Genomic DNA, 18,139 nt, shown 5'->3' on the forward strand with positions numbered 1-18,139 from the left:
TCATTAATTACAGGATGGCTCAGAGTAAAAGTACAATTTTTTTTTTTTTTTTGCTTTTATCTGAGGTCATCATTAGGTCCATCCTGGGGGGAAATATGTCTAAATTTCTCTTTTATTATTGGGTCTAAAAAGCTGGAAAAGTGTCCGATACTAAAATAAACCCATTTTTCAGATAAAATGTATTTAGCATGTAACATGGTCAAAGGACACGAAAATTATGAGCTACTACTCTTTTGAATATCTTTTTATTCTCTCACTGGTACATTTTGGGAATCGAAGTAAATATGAAAGGCAGACCGTTTCACAAAAATGGCTGCTGTTGCAAATTTAGTCACAATGTATTTGCGTTTAACTGGGCAAGTTCTGTATGTAACGCACGTGGACACGAAGGGTTACATACAAAACCTGAAATGAGACCGAAATGCATGACAAATCCACATGTCTGGATTAGAAAAACCGCTAAGATCGACACATTTAACACATTGTCTTTATTTCTAGTCTATATAAGACCATTTACAGCCATGTTTTCAGACCTAATGCACTGACATTTAGGTAGTTTTTCCTGTCCCAATTGTGGTCCCAATAATTTATTAAAAATTCATTAATTACAGGATGACTCAGAGTAAGAGTGTAATCTTTTTTTTGTATTTATCTGAGGTCATCATTAGGTCCATCCTGGGGGGAAATATGTCCACATTTACCTTTTATTATTGGGTCTAAAAAGCTGGAAAAGTGTCCGATACTAAAATAAACCCACTTTTTCAGATAAAAGGTATTTAACATGTAACACGGTCAAAAGGACACGAAAATTATGAGCTACTATTCTTTTGAATATCTTTTTATTCTCTCACAGGTACATTTTGGGAATCGAAGTAAATATGAAAGGCAGAGCGTTTCACAAAAATGGCTGCTGTTGCAAATTTAGTCACAATTTATTTGCGTTTAACTGGGCAGGTTCTGTATGTAACGCACGTGGACACGAAGGGTTACATACAAAACCTGAAATGAGACCGAAATGCATGACAAACCCACATGTCTGGATTAGAAAAACCGCTAAGATCAACACATTTAACACATTGTCTTTATTTCTAGTCTATATAAGACCATTTACAGCCATGTTTTCAGACCTAATGCACTGACATTTAGGTAGTTTTTCCTGTCCCAATTTTGGTCCCAATAATTGATTAAAAAATTCATTAATTACAGGATGGCTCAGAGTAAAAGTACAATTTTTTTTTTTTTTTTGCTTTTATCTGAGGTCATCATTAGGTCCATCCTGGGGGGAAATATGTCTAAATTTCTCTTTTATTATTGGGTCTAAAAAGCTGGAAAAGCGTCAGATACTAAAATAAACCCATTTTTCAGATAAAATGTATTTAGCATGTAACATGGTCAAAAGGACACGAAAATTATGAGCTACTACTCTTTTGAATATCTTTTTATTCTCTCACTGGTACATTTTGGGAATCGAAGTAAATATGAAAGGCAGAGCGTTTCACAAAAATGGCTGCTGTTGCAAATTTAGTCACAATGTATTTGCGTTTAACTGGGCAAGTTCTGTATGTAACGCACGTGGACACGAAGGGTTACATACAAAACCTGAAATGAGACCGAAATGCATGACAAACCCACATGTCTGGATTAGAAAAACCGCTAAGATCGACACATTTAACACATTGTCTTTATTTCTAGTCTATATAAGACCATTTACAGCCATGTTTTCAGACCTAATGCACTGACATTTAGGTAGTTTTTCCTGTCCCAATTTTGGTCCCAATAATTGATTAAAAATTCATTAATTACAGGATGGCTCAGAGTAAAAGTACAATTTTTTTTTTTTTTTTTTGCTTTTATCTGAGGTCATCATTAGGTCCATCCTGGGGGGAAATATGTCTAAATTTCTCTTTTATTATTGGGTCTAAAAAGCTGGAAAAGTGTCCGATACTAAAATAAACCCATTTTTCAGATAAAATGTATTTAGCATGTAACATGGTCAAAAGGACACGAAAATTATGAGCTACTACTCTTTTGAATATCTTTTTATTCTCTCACTGGTACATTTTGGGAATCGAAGTAAATATGAAAGGCAGACCGTTTCACAAAAATGGCTGCTGTTGCAAATTTAGTCACAATGTATTTGCGTTTAACTGGGCAAGTTCTGTATGTAACGCACGTGGACACGAAGGGTTACATACAAAACCTGAAATGAGACCGAAATGCATGACAAATCCACATGTCTGGATTAGAAAAACCGCTAAGATCGACACATTTAACACATTGTCTTTATTTCTAGTCTATATAAGACCATTTACAGCCATGTTTTCAGACCTAATGCACTGACATTTAGGTAGTTTTTCCTGTCCCAATTTTGGTCCCAATAATTGATTAAAAAATTCATTAATTACAGGATGGCTCAGAGTAAAAGTACAATTTTTTTTTTTTTTTTTGCTTTTATCTGAGGTCATCATTAGGTCCATCCTGGGGGGAAATATGTCTAAATTTCTCTTTTATTATTGGGTCTAAAAAGCTGGAAAAGTGTCCGATACTAAAATAAACCCATTTTTCAGATAAAATGTATTTAGCATGTAACATGGTCAAAAGGACACGAAAATTATGAGCTACTACTCTTTTGAATATCTTTTTATTCTCTCACTGGTACATTTTGGGAATCGAAGTAAATATGAAAGGCAGACCGTTTCACAAAAATGGCTGCTGTTGCAAATTTAGTCACAATGTATTTGCGTTTAACTGGGCAAGTTCTGTATGTAACGCACGTGGACACGAAGGGTTACATACAAAACCTGAAATGAGACCGAAATGCATGACAAATCCACATGTCTGGATTAGAAAAACCGCTAAGATCGACACATTTAACACATTGTCTTTATTTCTAGTCTATATAAGACCATTTACAGCCATGTTTTCAGACCTAATGCACTGACATTTAGGTAGTTTTTCCTGTCCCAATTGTGGTCCCAATAATTTATTAAAAATTCATTAATTACAGGATGACTCAGAGTAAGAGTGTAATCTTTTTTTTGTATTTATCTGAGGTCATCATTAGGTCCATCCTGGGGGGAAATATGTCCACATTTACCTTTTATTATTGGGTCTAAAAAGCTGGAAAAGTGTCAGATACTAAAATAAACCCACTTTCATAGAAGCACCCATATATGGCCTGAAATGTGTTAATGATTCACACAAACATTGGTTAATGTGCATTATTATTTTTTTGTGTTAGGCCAAATGTTGTAAAATGTGTTAATGCACATTTTTTACTCAGTTCAGAGGAGGGTGCTCTTGTAGTAATTGTTTACTATGTGCTGATTTTAGTGGCACATGGTAGTCAGAATTGTAAAAATGAGGCAAAAATGAACACTTTTTGAATTCTGACGTCATACAAAGTTTGATAAATATGACCTTTTATAACTTAAAGTGCAAAGTGTGCATAATTTGCTCACCCAGATTTTATTTATGTATTTATTGAACCTTTAACCTGAAAAAAAAAACAGCTAAGAGATGAAAAAGCAGCAGGAGAAGTCACACAAAATAGAAATCAGAGCTGTACGTTCACACTAAAAATATACGTAAAACACAATAAAAGTCCGTTCTAAAACCAGACATGAAACACTGACAACATGCAGATAAAACACCATCGATAATTAAAAAAACACTAAAAGCATACAACACATACCGGAAGGTTAAAGTTGTTTTCTTTTGACCTTTCATGGGTTTGTTTGCGTAAATCGCCGTTCATTTCATGTCCGTCTCCGCCCATCGACGTCCCCGCCCCTTTAACGAGCCGCCTGTTTAATGCACCCTCTGCCGCTCATTACCGCCTTCATTTCTGCTGGGTTTCTGCTCCGTGTTGCCGTTTGCCCTGATGGGCGTGCAGATGCAGATGTCCAGCTCGGTGGTTTTAATTCGACGTCACAGTGTCCGCTCATCTGACCTTTCAGTGGTTGTTATTATTGTTATTATTGTTGTTGTTGTTCCCGGTTTTCACCTTTGCCCTTTTCTCATCACTCCATCTACCTCTGTAGTTCTTCCTTTTGTCTGTTCCTCTGTTTCATTCATTTCATATTTAATACTTCATCATCTCTGCAGCAGGAGAATATGAAATAAGCAAAGTTTATTTATCTCGCACCTTTCACAGACAAAAGGAGTCGCACAGTGCTTCACAAAAGAACAATCAAATACAAATGGATAACACAGATACAGTTAGGGCTGCACAATACTGGAAAAAACTGACATTGCAATTTTTTATTTTTTTTTAACCCTGCGAAAAAAATTGCATCATGAAATAGCTGTATGGTGCCGACGTAAATGGTCAAAAACATTCGTCGTGTTACTTCTTATGACGATTATTAATCCGTAAAGACCCAGTGCTGCTTTTGTGGCAGTTCCCAAATGATTTTTTTTCTCTATTTTAACCTTTCCTAAAATATTTATCACCATTTACTCTAATATTATGTTTTGTATTTTGCATTTTTCAGTGAAAATCCAGTATTTTCCTATATTTCATTCACTAATCACGTAGATGTTCATTAAAGCTCAGAGCATTCTTATATTAAGAACAGAGAAAAATGAAGAAAAAGATCAATTTTTCTGCAAAATATATGATTAACTGAACATAAAATAAGTGTATCCATCCTCTGTCACTGATCCATCTCCATGGGTTTTAATTATTTCATAATTATGAGATAATTCTCTTGTTAATTCAGAAAAACAAAGCCGATTTTTAGTTTTTCATGGGAATGCACTATGTTTCCGTAGTAATTTACTTTTTTTTGTCTTTTTTTTTCAGAAAACATGTAAACGTGCAGCTTTTTTGCAGCAACGGAAGCAGATAAAGCCTCAAAAGTTTTAGTGCAACCGGAAAAGTCGCTGAACAGCTGAAACTAAGGATGGGAATCGATAAGAATTTAACGATTCTGATTCCATCATCGATTTTGCTTATCGATCCAATTCCTTATCGATTGTCATTGGGTGAGGGAATAAAAGAGTACAAACGGGTGTGTTTGCATTAACTGTCTTTTATATTTCCATCTGCACAGAAAATAGAACATATACAGTATGTACAAATAATAAGAACAGATGACGCCAGGCCCGGTTTGGTGGGTGGGTAGGTGGGTGGGGGGGCGTACAGTGAAAGTGAAACTAAACATGCTTTACTAATTCCTCTATTGCCACATTTCTAATACATGGAACCGGTTCGACTCTGCCCGTCTCCTGTTGTTGTGCACTTCATTTCCTTTCCCCTACCTTCGGAAACTTGTATTTGGGGGATACGATGTTTGTTGCCCACACCAGAACCGGAACCGGAACTGGGCCCAGATGACGTCCTGGCGTTTACTCTGCCGCTAGATTCACAAGCACCGCTAAGTAGTGAATCAAATGATTCACATGCTGTGGACGAATGTTTGAGCAGATTGGAGGGATTCCACCCTTTTGAAGACATGGAAGCTCTGACAGTGTTCCAGTGGACCTGCTGTCGTCTGTTTAGACCGTTTCACCATGTTGGCTACGTTCTGACCAAAACAATGCAGCGTACGTTTGACGTCATCGCGCATGTGCAACGAAGGCGGAATCGATAAACAGAATCGTTAAGCAGGCAGGCAAACGATTCCAAGGAATCGAGCTACTGGGATCCGGTTCTCAAAAAGAACCGGTTCTCGATTCCCATCCCTAGCTGAAACCGAGTCAGTTTTCAAACTTCTTCTCCAGCGTTAACACTCTGTTCATATAACCTTAATGTTGTGTCGGTGCAGGTGAGGTGGTCAAGGTGAACATGTGGAGGATGCTGCTCTGCGACGCCACGGCAACCGTCATGGCCAAAGGCTTCGACATCCTCGGCATCAACCCCGTCCAGAGGATGTGATGTCACCAGACGTGGAGATAAGAGTTCATATTACAAATCCAAACTGTGGACGCTCACAGGACTGTAAAGGTTCACATCCATACGTTTATCATGACATCCATCAAATGAAGGATGTTTTTTATTAAAGATCCAAATGAAAATATCAGTCTGGTGTCTTGGTCTTTATTTTACATCTTTACTATTGACTGAACTACAACTGGATATGACTCAAAGATAATCTTCATTTTGTCAAGAATTCTACCAGGGTTCATACGGGTGCTTCAAATCCTTGAAAATGCATGAATTTCAATGTTGTGTTTGCAAGGTCTGGAAAGTGTTTGAATTTTAGTTTAATCCATAAAGACCCGATGTTACTTTTATATCGGTTCCCAAACAAATCTTTCTCTGTTTAACCTTCCTTAAGTGATTTATCACCATTTATTCTAATATTATCCTCTGTATTTTTTATTTTTTCGGTGAAAATCTGTTTTTTTTTCCTATATTTAATGTAGATATTCCTAAAAACATAGATTAATGTTGACTGTCATAATATCAGGAACAGAAAAAATTGAAAATGACCCTTAAAAGTGCTTGAATTTCCTTGAAAAATGTGTACAAACCCTGTTCTAAATGCAGCAAACCGAGCAGTGAAAGTTGTGTGACTAAAAGACTTGGTCGACATTTTTGCTTCTGTCTTTTGGCTCGAAAAAAAGACGAAAATGTGTTCATGAAAAAGTTAAAGCTGTAGTAGCAGAAGTAAAGAAAGGGTAAAGTAATAAAAGCACAGCAGTTTAGGTTTTCTAAAGTCTGAACGTGGAGACAAAAGGAGGAGCAAGTGTCGGTTCATCTCAAAGCTTCTGTTACAATGTGTAGAAAGATTAATGTGGAATTTGTGCTCAGTGACAAAAAAGACTAAACTGCAAAATATTTAGTTCTTACCGAGATAATTTATCTTGTTTTAAGACTTAATGTCTTCTTTTAAGTGTTCGTACATTTGTAGACAGGTTTATTTTTAGATGTAATCTGAATTCAACAAAACTTGTCCAGTGAAATTCTCTTACTGCATGAACAGATATTTCACTTGTTTTGAGTAACTTTTCACTCAGACTTAGTGTTTTTATCTTGCTTTTGCTCTTTTTTTGCAGCGTACCTTTTAATTGTACCCCCCCCCCACACACACACACACACACACACACACACACACACACACACACACACACCCTCCCCCTACCCAGGACTGTTCCAGTGTGCAATATTAGATTAGATTTTATTAGATTTTATTGATCCCACATTGTAGAAATTTAACGGTTGAGGCAGCAACAGAAGAAAGTGCAAGAAAAAAAAAGTGTACATGCAGAAAGGATAGTGCAAAAGCAAACTATAAAATTTAAAAAATAATAACACTGGTCAACAACAAATTTATTGTTTAAGTTTTTTGAGCTGATTTAGGATAATTTTGGTGTGCTGAATCCAAAAATCACATTAATTTTGCTCAATCAGGTCAACTTTCTGAACTATGCTACATATTGGCTTTTTAACATTTTTGCTTACATTTATGGGCGTTTTCACATCATATGATAAAAAATTCTTTCATATTTCTTGCAATAAACGAGTTCTGAAGATTTTACTTTTGCCAATTTATGATTCATGTTTTTTTTTTTAATATTACAGGTGAATGAAATGGCTTCGACTAGAAGATCTTGCAAAAATAAGCCTGATGTATTCTGCTACATCTGCGGTGAATACACCATTGTACCTAACAGGAATCCTGTTAGAAAATGATTTTTTTTCTCTTAAAACCTATTTTGGGTGAGAACTATGTAAAAAAAATCAACTGATAAAGTCACAAAAATGTAATCAATTTTGTGAGAAGATCAAATTTTTCAAAATCAAATTAGCAAAAAAAACCTGACTTGACTGAGAAAAACATGTCATTTTTGGATTTAGCGGTGCAAAATGGTCCTAATTCAGCTGAAAAAACCTGGACAACTTACAAAAAACATTTTTTTGTAACCCAGTGTAATAAAAAAAAAAAACTGGAACTGCAATATAAATCCTTTTACTTGACCAATAGTTTCTATTATTGATCATGACTTTCACTACTGACTGTTTTTATCACTGAAACCACAGTTTTGTATACACATATTTATTCTATTTTGTTTATATAATGTCTGTTTTATTTATTGCCACTGTCTGCAGAGCTAAATGCATCAAAATGTCATTTTTAGATGTAAATGTGGAACGAAAGTCTGTGTAAAAAGGCTGTAACAGTGACTATGTTCACACCGTTTCAATGCAAACTGTCCTTTTTCTTTTCATTCATTTCATTCGTTCATTTTCTGAACCCGCTTTATCCTCACTAGGGTCACGGGGGTCACTTGGAGCCTATCCCAGCTACATAAGGGCAAAGGCGGGGTACACCCTGGACAAGTCGCCAGTTCATCACAGGCCTGAACATACAGAGACAAACAATCACTCTCACATTCACACCTATGGGCAATTTAGATTAACCACTTAACCTGTCAGTGCATGTGTTTGGATGGTGGGAGGAAGCCGGAGTACCTGGAGAGAACCCACGCAGACACGGGAGAACATGCAAACTCCACACAGAAAGGTCCCACCCCCCGTCGACTGGTGTTGGAATCGAACCCAGGACCTTCTTGCGCTGAGGCACAAGTGCTAACCACTGCACCACCGTGTCGCCCCCTTATTCTTTTTTTCCCCTTTTTTTTTTCTAATTTTTTCCTTTTTTTTCCCTTATTTTTTTCTTTTCTCCCATTTTTTTTAATATAATCTGTTGAGTTTCCTTTGCTTTTCAACAAGCCTTGATAGAATTTAGAAATAGTAGACGTACATTGTTTGGAGTAATCTTGTGAAACTACAGTCTACTCTCGTTAAACCGCCCGCCGTTATACCGCCATTTTCACTCACCGCCGACCAAAACCATTGCACAAAAATCCCCAATGCATTATTCCATTAGCTACCGCCATTTCCACCTATCGCCATCCGCCAGCCCAGTTCCATGCACAAACAACACTTATACCATTGATTTCCCGACCGTTATACCGCCAGCGTGATTGCCATCGAGTACACATAAATTTTAACAATGCACTGAAACAAACGCGCCAGACGCTGATCGCGACAAGCTACAAGTAGGTCTACGGAACGGCCACCGTTCATTTATCGCAGAACACTCAGTAGGTCAGGATGTCGGGAAGAGGACGTGGGATTAAGCCAAAGCCTCAAGATGATGGGGTGTCATTTCCCGACACGGTATAATAATGCTTAAAATGTTTCCCCACTTTAAATGATCCCTTACAACATAACAGAATCAAGATTTATTTAGAAACGCAATTAGAACGGGTTAACGGAGGCAGCATAGACATCATATAGTAAAGACATGCACATTATGGACGCAACCCGTTGTAACGCCATTTTCGCTATACCGCCAATTTGGCCGTGAACGGAAGTTAGCGGTATAACGACAGTAGACTGTAGTTGAATTATCTCACTGGTGTCTGAATTACACAGTGTTAATAGGTTTGAAGAAAGGTATTGTCGTAATTGTAAATACCTAAAAAAAAAAAAAAAAAAAAAAAAAAAAAAAAAACTTTTTTTCCAAATTATATATTTTTTTGCATTGTTTGAAAACTTGGTAAGTTATTTTTTATCCAATGTCCTGCAACATACTGTTATCCCTGCATATGAGCCATTTTTACCTCTGCCAGGAGGTATTGTGATCACTGTGCTTTGTGTGTTTGTTTGTTAGCAACTTTACGGGAAAACTATTCCAACCATCTTTACCAAATTTTACCCTCACATAGGCCTAGGCCCTGGGACCAACCCATTAAATTTTAGGCCAAGTAGGCCAAAGTTCAAGGTCACAGCAAGGTCACAAAATCTACCATTTTCCTATCTCTCGTCATTGAGCAATTTTCGAAAATTCATAAAAAATTCAAAACGACTCCGATTAGCCTCCAATTTAATACACCCATAGCTTAGACCAGGCATGTCCAAAGTCCGGCCCGGGGGCCAATCACGGCCCGCGGTCAGATTTTATACGGCCCCCAGCTTCGGTTTTATACTGTATTCTTTATGGCCCGCTTGGACTGTTGATCCGAGTACATGAATCATAAAAGGTTCCAAATGCAGTTTCTCCTTTCACCTCATGGTGGCAGCACCACTCTAACTCTATCTGGCTCTGTGACTTTGCCATGAACCATTTTCGCTAATTTCTAACCATGGCGCCTGTAAATTAAAAAAACGGAAGTTGACAGTGAGGGCCGCCGCTTCCAGGAGAGATGGGAATTACAAACTTTTTTCACTGAAAATCGAGGTGATTGTGTTTGCCTAATTTGTCAAGAGACTGTTGTCTTGTTTAAGGAATTCAATGTAAAGAGACACGAGCAGACAAAACATGCTAATGCATACGACAAGCTAGCAGGGAGTGAGCGTTCTGAAAAAGTGAAGCAAATTCAAGCTGCTTTAAACTCACAACAGTGACTCTTCATGTGAACCTGGGAGTTCAATGAATTCACCATCAAGGCAGGCTACCAAGTTGCCAGGTTAGTTGCCTCTAACTGCTGGTGTTATGTACTTGTAGATGTGACACAAAATATTACTTTCTGAATGATTTTGTGAAAGACAAGAGTAAGAGTCATATGTTTTCATCTTAAACGTTAACAGACTTTACATTACTGAGTAAAATATGAGTAATGATTACTCATATAAGTCATGTTTAAAATGAATGTGGGGTTAAGATTTTTATCAACTTTTTGGAAGTTTAAGATACTCTATACAGTTTGTTCTATGTTATCTGACTCCAGATGTGAAAGGAAGGCAGAAATGTTTTTTTTTTTTTTTTTTTAATTTGTTCACACCTGAGTGGCTTAGATTTGGTTACATTGCCATTTAAAAAAAATTATATTTTGACAATGAAAATAAAGTTGTTTTTAAAATTATCGCTTTTATATGTAATTTTTACTGTTTAAAAAACGTCCGAAGGGATAACTGGCCCCTGTCAATCTCCACATTATCAGATCTGGCCCTCTTTAAAAAAAGTTTGGACACCCCTGGCTTAGACCAATATCTTGTATCTGGCACAAAATTGTCCACATCCACTGTGGAATGTGGACTCTGTGGACATTTACATTTAACATTGAAAATCCCATTTACCACACATTTTTCATTATAACTCAACAAATAATTGAATCTAATTTGACATACACATGACTGGCACCAAGCTTCAACTTTTTCTGCTGTATGGAACAACTCTGAAACTGTTTAAAAAGAAATAGTCGATCCACACATGCACACCGTTGGGGGTGCTTGGCGGAGGTTTGCGTTCTCTGAACACGTGTTAAAACTTGAATCTGTTTGATTGGGTGTAAACGCAGATAAGGACTCTTCTCTGGCTGCTCAAATTTAGTTCCTTCATAGTTTCTTCACAACTCAAACTGTCCTTATTCTTAAATCTGGTCTTTTAGTTTGTGTTGTGTTCCTGTTTTTTTTTTTTTTTTGTACGTACCTGGATCCAACCAGCTACAGTTGTTCCAGAAACTTCGAACTATTTCTGAAAGGTCACATGATGCAGGTTTTCATCATTAATAGTGTTAAAGTAACAGTTCCAGATGTCCAAAGTAAACAACAGGTGAAAGAAAAACAGGAGAATTCTGGAGTTGAAATGTGAAAGCTTTAGTTTGTCGTCTGAGTTTGGTCTGTTTGTTTGGTTTGATGGATTTGACGATCAGTTGATTGGGTTTTTAATTAGTTTTTTGGCTGGGTAGTTGTTGTTTTTTTGTCTATTTGTTGGTTTGATTTTGTTTCTTTGTTTTTTGTTTTCTTGGTCTGTTTGTTTGTCGGCTGGGTGATTCATCTTTTTGTTTGTTCGTTTGCTGCTTTGTGCCTTTGTTGGTCTGCTTCTGCTCATGTTTGTTGATTTATTTATTTTTTTCTGTTGGTTTATATATATGGTTTTTTGGTTTGTGTTTTTCTTGGTTTGTCTGCTTTTTCTTTTTTGGTTTGTTGGTTGATTTGTTTTTGTATGCTAGGTTTTTTTTTTTTTTGTTGGTTGGTTGGTTGGTTTGTTTCTGTGTATTTTAGTGAAGTTATTGTTTTGCCTGTTTGTTAGTTTGTGTTATTTCTTCCATGTTTTTTGTTTGTTGATTCATCTTTTTGTTGTTTATTTAATTTGGGGATCTCTTTGTTGGTCTGTTTGCTGCTTTGTGTCTTGTTGTTTTTTTCTGCTTTTTTGTTTGTTAGTTTATTTACATATTTATTTATTTATTTTTCCTGTGTTATGTCCGTTTGTCTGTTGGTTTTTGTTTATTAGTTTATTTTCTGTCTGGTTTGTGTCTTTGTTGGTTTGTCTGTTATTTATTTCATGTTTTTGTTTGTTGGCTGGTTGATTTGTCTTTTTGTTGTTTATTGAATTTGTTGGTCTGTTTGCTGCTTTGTGTCTTGGTTGTTGTTTTTTTCTGCTGTTTTGTTTGGTTTTTTATGTATTTATTTATGTATGTTTGTATTGATTTATTTTTCCTGTGTTATGTCCGTTTGTCGGTTTTTGTTTGTCAGTTTATTTTCTGTCTGGTTTGTGTCCTCATTGCTTTTTTTCTGCTGTTTTGTTTGTTGGTTTATTCATTGTTGTTGGGATTTTATTTTTTATTTATTTTTCCTGTGTTACGTCTGTTTGTTAGTCTTTGTTTATTTGTCAGTTTATTTTCTGTCTGGTTTGTGTCCTCGTTGCTTTTTTTCTGCTGTTTTGTTTGTTGGTTTATTTACTGTTGTTGGGATTTTATTTTTATTTTTTTATTTTTCCTGTGTTATGTCTGTTTGTTAGTTTTTGTTTATTTGTCTGATTTGTGTCCTCGTTGCTTTTTTCTGCTGTTTTCCTTGTTGGTTTAGTCATTGTTGGGATTTTATTTTAATTTATGTATTTTTCCTGCGTTACATCTCTTTGTTAGTTTTTGTTCATTTGTCAGTTTATTTTCTGTCCGGTTTGTGTCCTTGTTGCTTACATTTGTTCTGTCGGTCTCTTAATATCCAAACGCTTTAGAAAATTAAACAGATCCTTTTTAATGCAGCGGTTTATGCTGAATAGATGTGAATAATTTTGGACCGAGCGGCGCTAACGTGAAGGAATGAGCTGAAAGTCACACGTAATGCGAAGTAAGAGAAAGTCTGAGATGCTTTAATCACGTACGGATCCTGCACAGAAGCGCTTTAAGCATTAGCCGAGGAGAAGTATTTTGCATGACTTTCAACTCTAATTGCTTTCGCGGCGTCCGCCTCCTGCCGTACAGACTCGTCAGGACCGGAGCTGCTTTTTAGATAACGACAATTACAGCCTTCGCCTTCCATGACACGACTCGTGTGAGTTAGCGGGCTTTGTTTGCAGTCGGGGAGTGCAAAGCAAACAAACCCATTTGACGAAGTTAATTATACATCGCAGCCAGGAGGCGTGTGAAGGTGTAATTGTGGAGGCTGCAGTCGTACACTTCTATAGATATAAGCGTTGTACGTTGTATAAGGTTGTAAGCACCAACCATCTTTGAAACCTATGAAACATCTACTGCTCTGCTTTCCAGGCGTCTCCCATCATTTGGTTTGTCTGAGGCCTTCGTCTGCTCTAAGGTGATGCACACTAAAAAACATCTGAACCTAACCAAGTGTCTTTTTCTCATTTCTGTCCAAATATCTCATTACACTTAAAATAAGACAGAATCACCTGAAGAGGAAACTTTCAGTGAGATATAAGAACCGATTTATAGACAATAGATCTGGAAAATCTGATTTCAAGAAATCTTACCAAGATCATTTTCACCTGTTCGTGTAATTCAAGATTTTTTTTTTGCCTACTTCAAGATTTTTTGGCTTAATTCACGATTTTTTTCCACTTAACTCAAGTTTTTTTCTTTGATTTAAGATTTTTTTTTGCTGCAAGATTTTTTTTTTTGCTTAATTCAAGATTGTTTTGCTTCGTTCAAGATTTTTTGCTTAATTCAAGATTTTTTTTTTTCTTAATTCAAGATTGTTTTTGCTTAATTCAAGAATTTTGTTTTAATTCAAGATTTTTTCCACTTAATTCAAGATTTTTTGGCTTACTTCAAGTTTTTTTCCTTCAAGATTTTTTTTGCCTAATTCAAGATTTTTTGCTTAATTCAAGATTTTTTTTTTTGTTTAATTCAAGATTTTTTTTGTTTAATTCAAGATTTTTTGCATAATTTAATTTTTTTTTTTTTTACCTAATTCAAGATTACTTTGCTTAATGCAATATTTTTTGCTTAATTCAAGAATTTTTTTGCTTAATTCAAGATTTTTTCACTTAACTCCATTTTTTTCGGTAGTTTTTTTTTTTTTTTTTTTTTTTACTTAATTCAAGATTATTTTGCTTAATACAAGATTTTTTTGCTAACTCCAAGAGTTTTATTTTTTGCTTAATTCAAGATTTTTTTGTTTAATTCCCTGGGTTTTTTTCTTTTTGTTTTTGCTTAATTCAAAAATTATTATTATTATCATTATTATTTTGGCTTTATTCAAGCAAGGTAAAAAATCTGCCAATGGAACAAGTGAAAATTATCTTGGTAAGATTTCTTGAAATAAGATTTTCTAAAAATCAGTTCTTATATTTCACTGAAAAGTTCCTCTTTAGGTGATTATGTCTTATTTTAAGTGTGATGAGATATTTGGACGAGAAATGAGAAAAATACACTTGGTAAGATTCAAATTGTTGCAGTGCAATGACTAAACAGCCGCTTCATGAAACATTCATCAGGCTTTCACGGTACTTTTTTTTTTTTGGGCCTGTACCTGACGGTGTTAAAGGTGTTTTGACAGTCGCTCCAGGAGGATGATACCTGCCAGGCGTCTTCAGTAGCACCTGCAGAACCCGGACCATCCGCTGCCTCAGCGGGGGTCCCTCCGCTGATGGCGCCTCACGCCCTCCGGTGGATTCCAGAGGCGGGTTTAAAGGCCCGAGCGGTTTGAAGAAGCCACGTGTGGAGACCAAAGAAGAAGCATCCTCTGAGGGAGGAACTCTGATGTCCTGATGGCGCTGCTGGGTGGAGGTAAATCTGAATATTTACACAAGTTCTGCAGAAGTTTTAACTCGGGTCAAAGATGTTGTGTGTACTGACGAGAACACAATCTGTAGCTTTTTAACCTCACAGGATGTTCTCTGCTGGAATAAGAAGGAATAGTTATTTGATGCAAAGGCAGGATTGTCTTTTTTTTTTTTTTTTCCATGATCAGGGTTCGTACGAATGCTTGAAATCCTTGAAAATGCTTGAAATTCAATCTTGTGTTTTTAAGGTGCTTGAATTTTAGTTTAAGTGCTTGAAATTATAACCAGTGTTGGGAGTAACATGTTACAAAATTAATGCATTACAGTAACAGATTACTTTTGCTATGACTCAATTGTTTAGCAGCTTTCCACTCAGAGACTTACAGCTGACGTCACTGGTCATGTGACTGTTGTTTACACCGTCATATTGGTAGGCACGCTATCTGGATCCAGAAAGTCAGAACTGTTGCTTTATATCGTGTTTTTCTTTGGACTCGTGTTTGCGTGTTTTGTTATTTGCGAGTATGTCTGCTGGTGATAAAGGCCCCATAGATGAGTTTACATGTTTACTAACAACAGTGATGCATGCACAACTCAGAGGCAGAAACACCAGTACCAGCTCCAGCCGGTTCACACCAGCCGTACACCTCCAGGTTCTGCCCCGGAACTCGTGAAAGAGCCGAAATGTTCGCTCTAAAACGGTCCGTTAACTGTCTCTGCCCAAAAGGGGGGCGGCCATGGCTCAGGTGGTAGAGCGGGTCGTCCAATAACTGAAGGGTTGGCGGTTCGAATCCCGCTGTATCCTAGTCTGTCTGTTGTGTCCTTGGGCAAGACACTTCCTCCCGCCTCCAGTGCCACTCACACTGGTGTATGAATGTTTGGTGGTGGTGGGAGGGGCCGTGGCAGCCCCTCCCACCACCGTGGCAGCCACGCCTCTGTCAGTCTGCCCCAGGACAGCTGTGGCTACAGATGTAGTTTACCACCACCAGAGGGAGGATGTGAGAGTGAATGAATAATGGATAATAATGTAAAGCGCTTTGGGTGTCTAGAAAAGCACTATATAAAATCCAATCCATTAATATTTATTATCATTATTAAAAGCCGATCCCATCTTCTCTTTCACGGCCGCATAATTTGACTTGACCGCATGGGGAAGGCTGTAGAAAAGTAGATAAGATTTTGGGCTACTCTCTTTTTTTTTTCTTATAGTGGATAATTTTTTGGGCTGTTCTTATTTTTCTTATAGTGGACAATTTTTTGGGCTGTTCTCTTTTTTTTCTTATAGTAGATAATATTTTTTGGCTGTTCTCTTTTTTCTTATAGTGGATAATTTTTTTGGGGCTGTTCTCTTTTTTCTTATAGTGGATAATTTTTTGGGCTGTTCTCTTTTTTTCTTGTAGTGGATAATTTTTTGGGTTCTCTTTTTTCTTCTAGTGGATAATTTTTTGGGCTGTTCTGTTTTTTTTTTTCTTCTAGTGGATAATTTTTTGGGCTGTTGTCTTTTTTCTTCTGGTGGATTATTTTTTGGGCTGTTCCTTTTTTTCTTATAGTGGATAATTTTTTGGGCTGTTCTCTTTTTTTCTTGTAGTGGATAATTTTTTGGGCTTTTCTCTTTTTTCTTTCTACTGGATTATTTTTTGGGCTTTTCTTTTTTTGTTATAGTGGATAATTTTTTGGGCTTTTCTTTTTTTGTTATAGTGGATAATTTTTTGGGCTTTTCTCTTTTTTCTTTCTACTGGATTATTTTTTGGGCTTTTCTTTTTTGTTATAGTGGATAATTTTTTGGGCTTTTCTCTTTTTTTTCCTATAGTAGATAATTTTTTTGGGCTGTTCTCTTTTTTCTTCTACTGGATAATTTTTTGGGCTGTTCTCTTTTTTTTTCTTATAGTGGATAATTTTTTGGGCTGTTCTCTTTTTGTTCTTGTAGTGGATAATTTTTTGGGCTGTTCTCTTTTTTTTTTTCTTATAGTGGATAATTTTTTGGGCTGCTTTTTTTTTCTTATAGTGGATAATTTTTTGGGCTGTTCTCTTTTTTTTTTTTCTTGTAGTGGATCATTTTTACCTCCGCCAAGGAGGTTATGTTTTTGCCAGGGTTTGTTTGTTTGTTTGTCCGTTAGTGTGCAACATAACTCAAAAAGTTATGGACAGAATTGGATGAAATTTTCAGGGTTTGTTGGAAATGGGATAAGGAAGAAATGATTAAATTTTGGTGGTGATCGGGGGTGGGGGGGCCCATGGGGGGGGGGGGCACTGATCAGCCTTGGCGGAGGTCTGCGCTCTCCGAGTGCTTCTAGTTGGGGCTGTTCTCTTTCTTTTCTTATAGTGGATAATTTTTTTGGCTGTTCTCTTTTTTTTTTCTTCTAGTGGATAATTTTGGGGCTGTTCTCTTTCTTTTCTTATAGTGGATAATTTTTTTGGCTGTTCTCTTTTTTTCTTCTAGTGGATAATTTTTGGGGCTGTTCTCTTTTTTTTCTTCTAGTGGATAATTTTTGGGGCTGTTCTTTTTTTCTTCTAGTGGATAATTTTTGGGGCTGTTCTCTTTTTTCTTCTAGTGGATAATTTTTGGGGCTGTTCTTTTTTTCTTCTAGTGGATAATTTTTGGGGCTGTTCTTTTTTTCTTCTAGTGGATAATTTTTGGGGCTGTTCTCTTTTTTTTCTTCTAGTGGATAATTTTTGGGGCTGTTCTCTTTTTTTTCTTCTAGTGGATAATTTTTGGGGCTGTTCTTTTTTTCTTCTAGTGGATAATTTTTGGGGCTGTTCTCTTTTTTTTCTTCTAGTGGATAATTTTTGGGGCTGTTGTCGTTTTTCTTCTAGTGGATAATTTTTGGGGCTGTTCTTTTTTTCTTCTAGTGGATAATTTTTGGGGCTGTTCTCTTTTTTTTCTTCTAGTGGATAATTTTTGGGGCTGTTCTCTTTTTTTTCTTCTAGTGGATAATTTTTGGGGCTGTTCTCTTTTTTTTCTTCTAGTGGATAATTTTTGGGGCTGTTCTCTGTTTTTTTCTTACAGTGGATAATTTTTGGGGCTGTTGCACCTCTGGGCCCCCACAGAAAAATAAGTTGGTATACTGGCGTAGACCCTGGACTCCACCATTGTACATATGGTTGGGTTTTCAGTGTTTAGTGGTGCTTATTCAGTGTCCAGGTATGTGTAGCTGGGAATTCAACCTCTGACTCTGAGTTCATCCGAAGTTCAGGTGTTGTAAAGTTTTCCTCCATAT

At 36.5% G+C, this 18,139-nt stretch overlaps 1 protein-coding gene across 1 annotated transcript in view; it reads left to right on the plus strand.

Annotated features, from left to right (window-relative positions):
- Window positions 1-6,026, plus strand: part of rars1 (arginyl-tRNA synthetase 1) — a 66,067-nt gene extending 60,041 nt beyond the window's left edge. The window contains exon 15 of the mRNA XM_030154794.1: window positions 5,772-6,026. Coding sequence (XP_030010654.1) covers window positions 5,772-5,881 — 110 coding nt within the window. The 3' untranslated portion in view covers window positions 5,882-6,026. The remainder of the gene's footprint in view (window positions 1-5,771) is intronic.
- The last annotated feature ends 12,113 nt before the right edge of the window (window positions 6,027-18,139 follow it).

This window comes from Sphaeramia orbicularis, chromosome 14 (assembly GCF_902148855.1).
Source record: "Sphaeramia orbicularis chromosome 14, fSphaOr1.1, whole genome shotgun sequence".
Classification (NCBI taxonomy): domain Eukaryota; kingdom Metazoa; phylum Chordata; class Actinopteri; order Kurtiformes; family Apogonidae; genus Sphaeramia; species Sphaeramia orbicularis.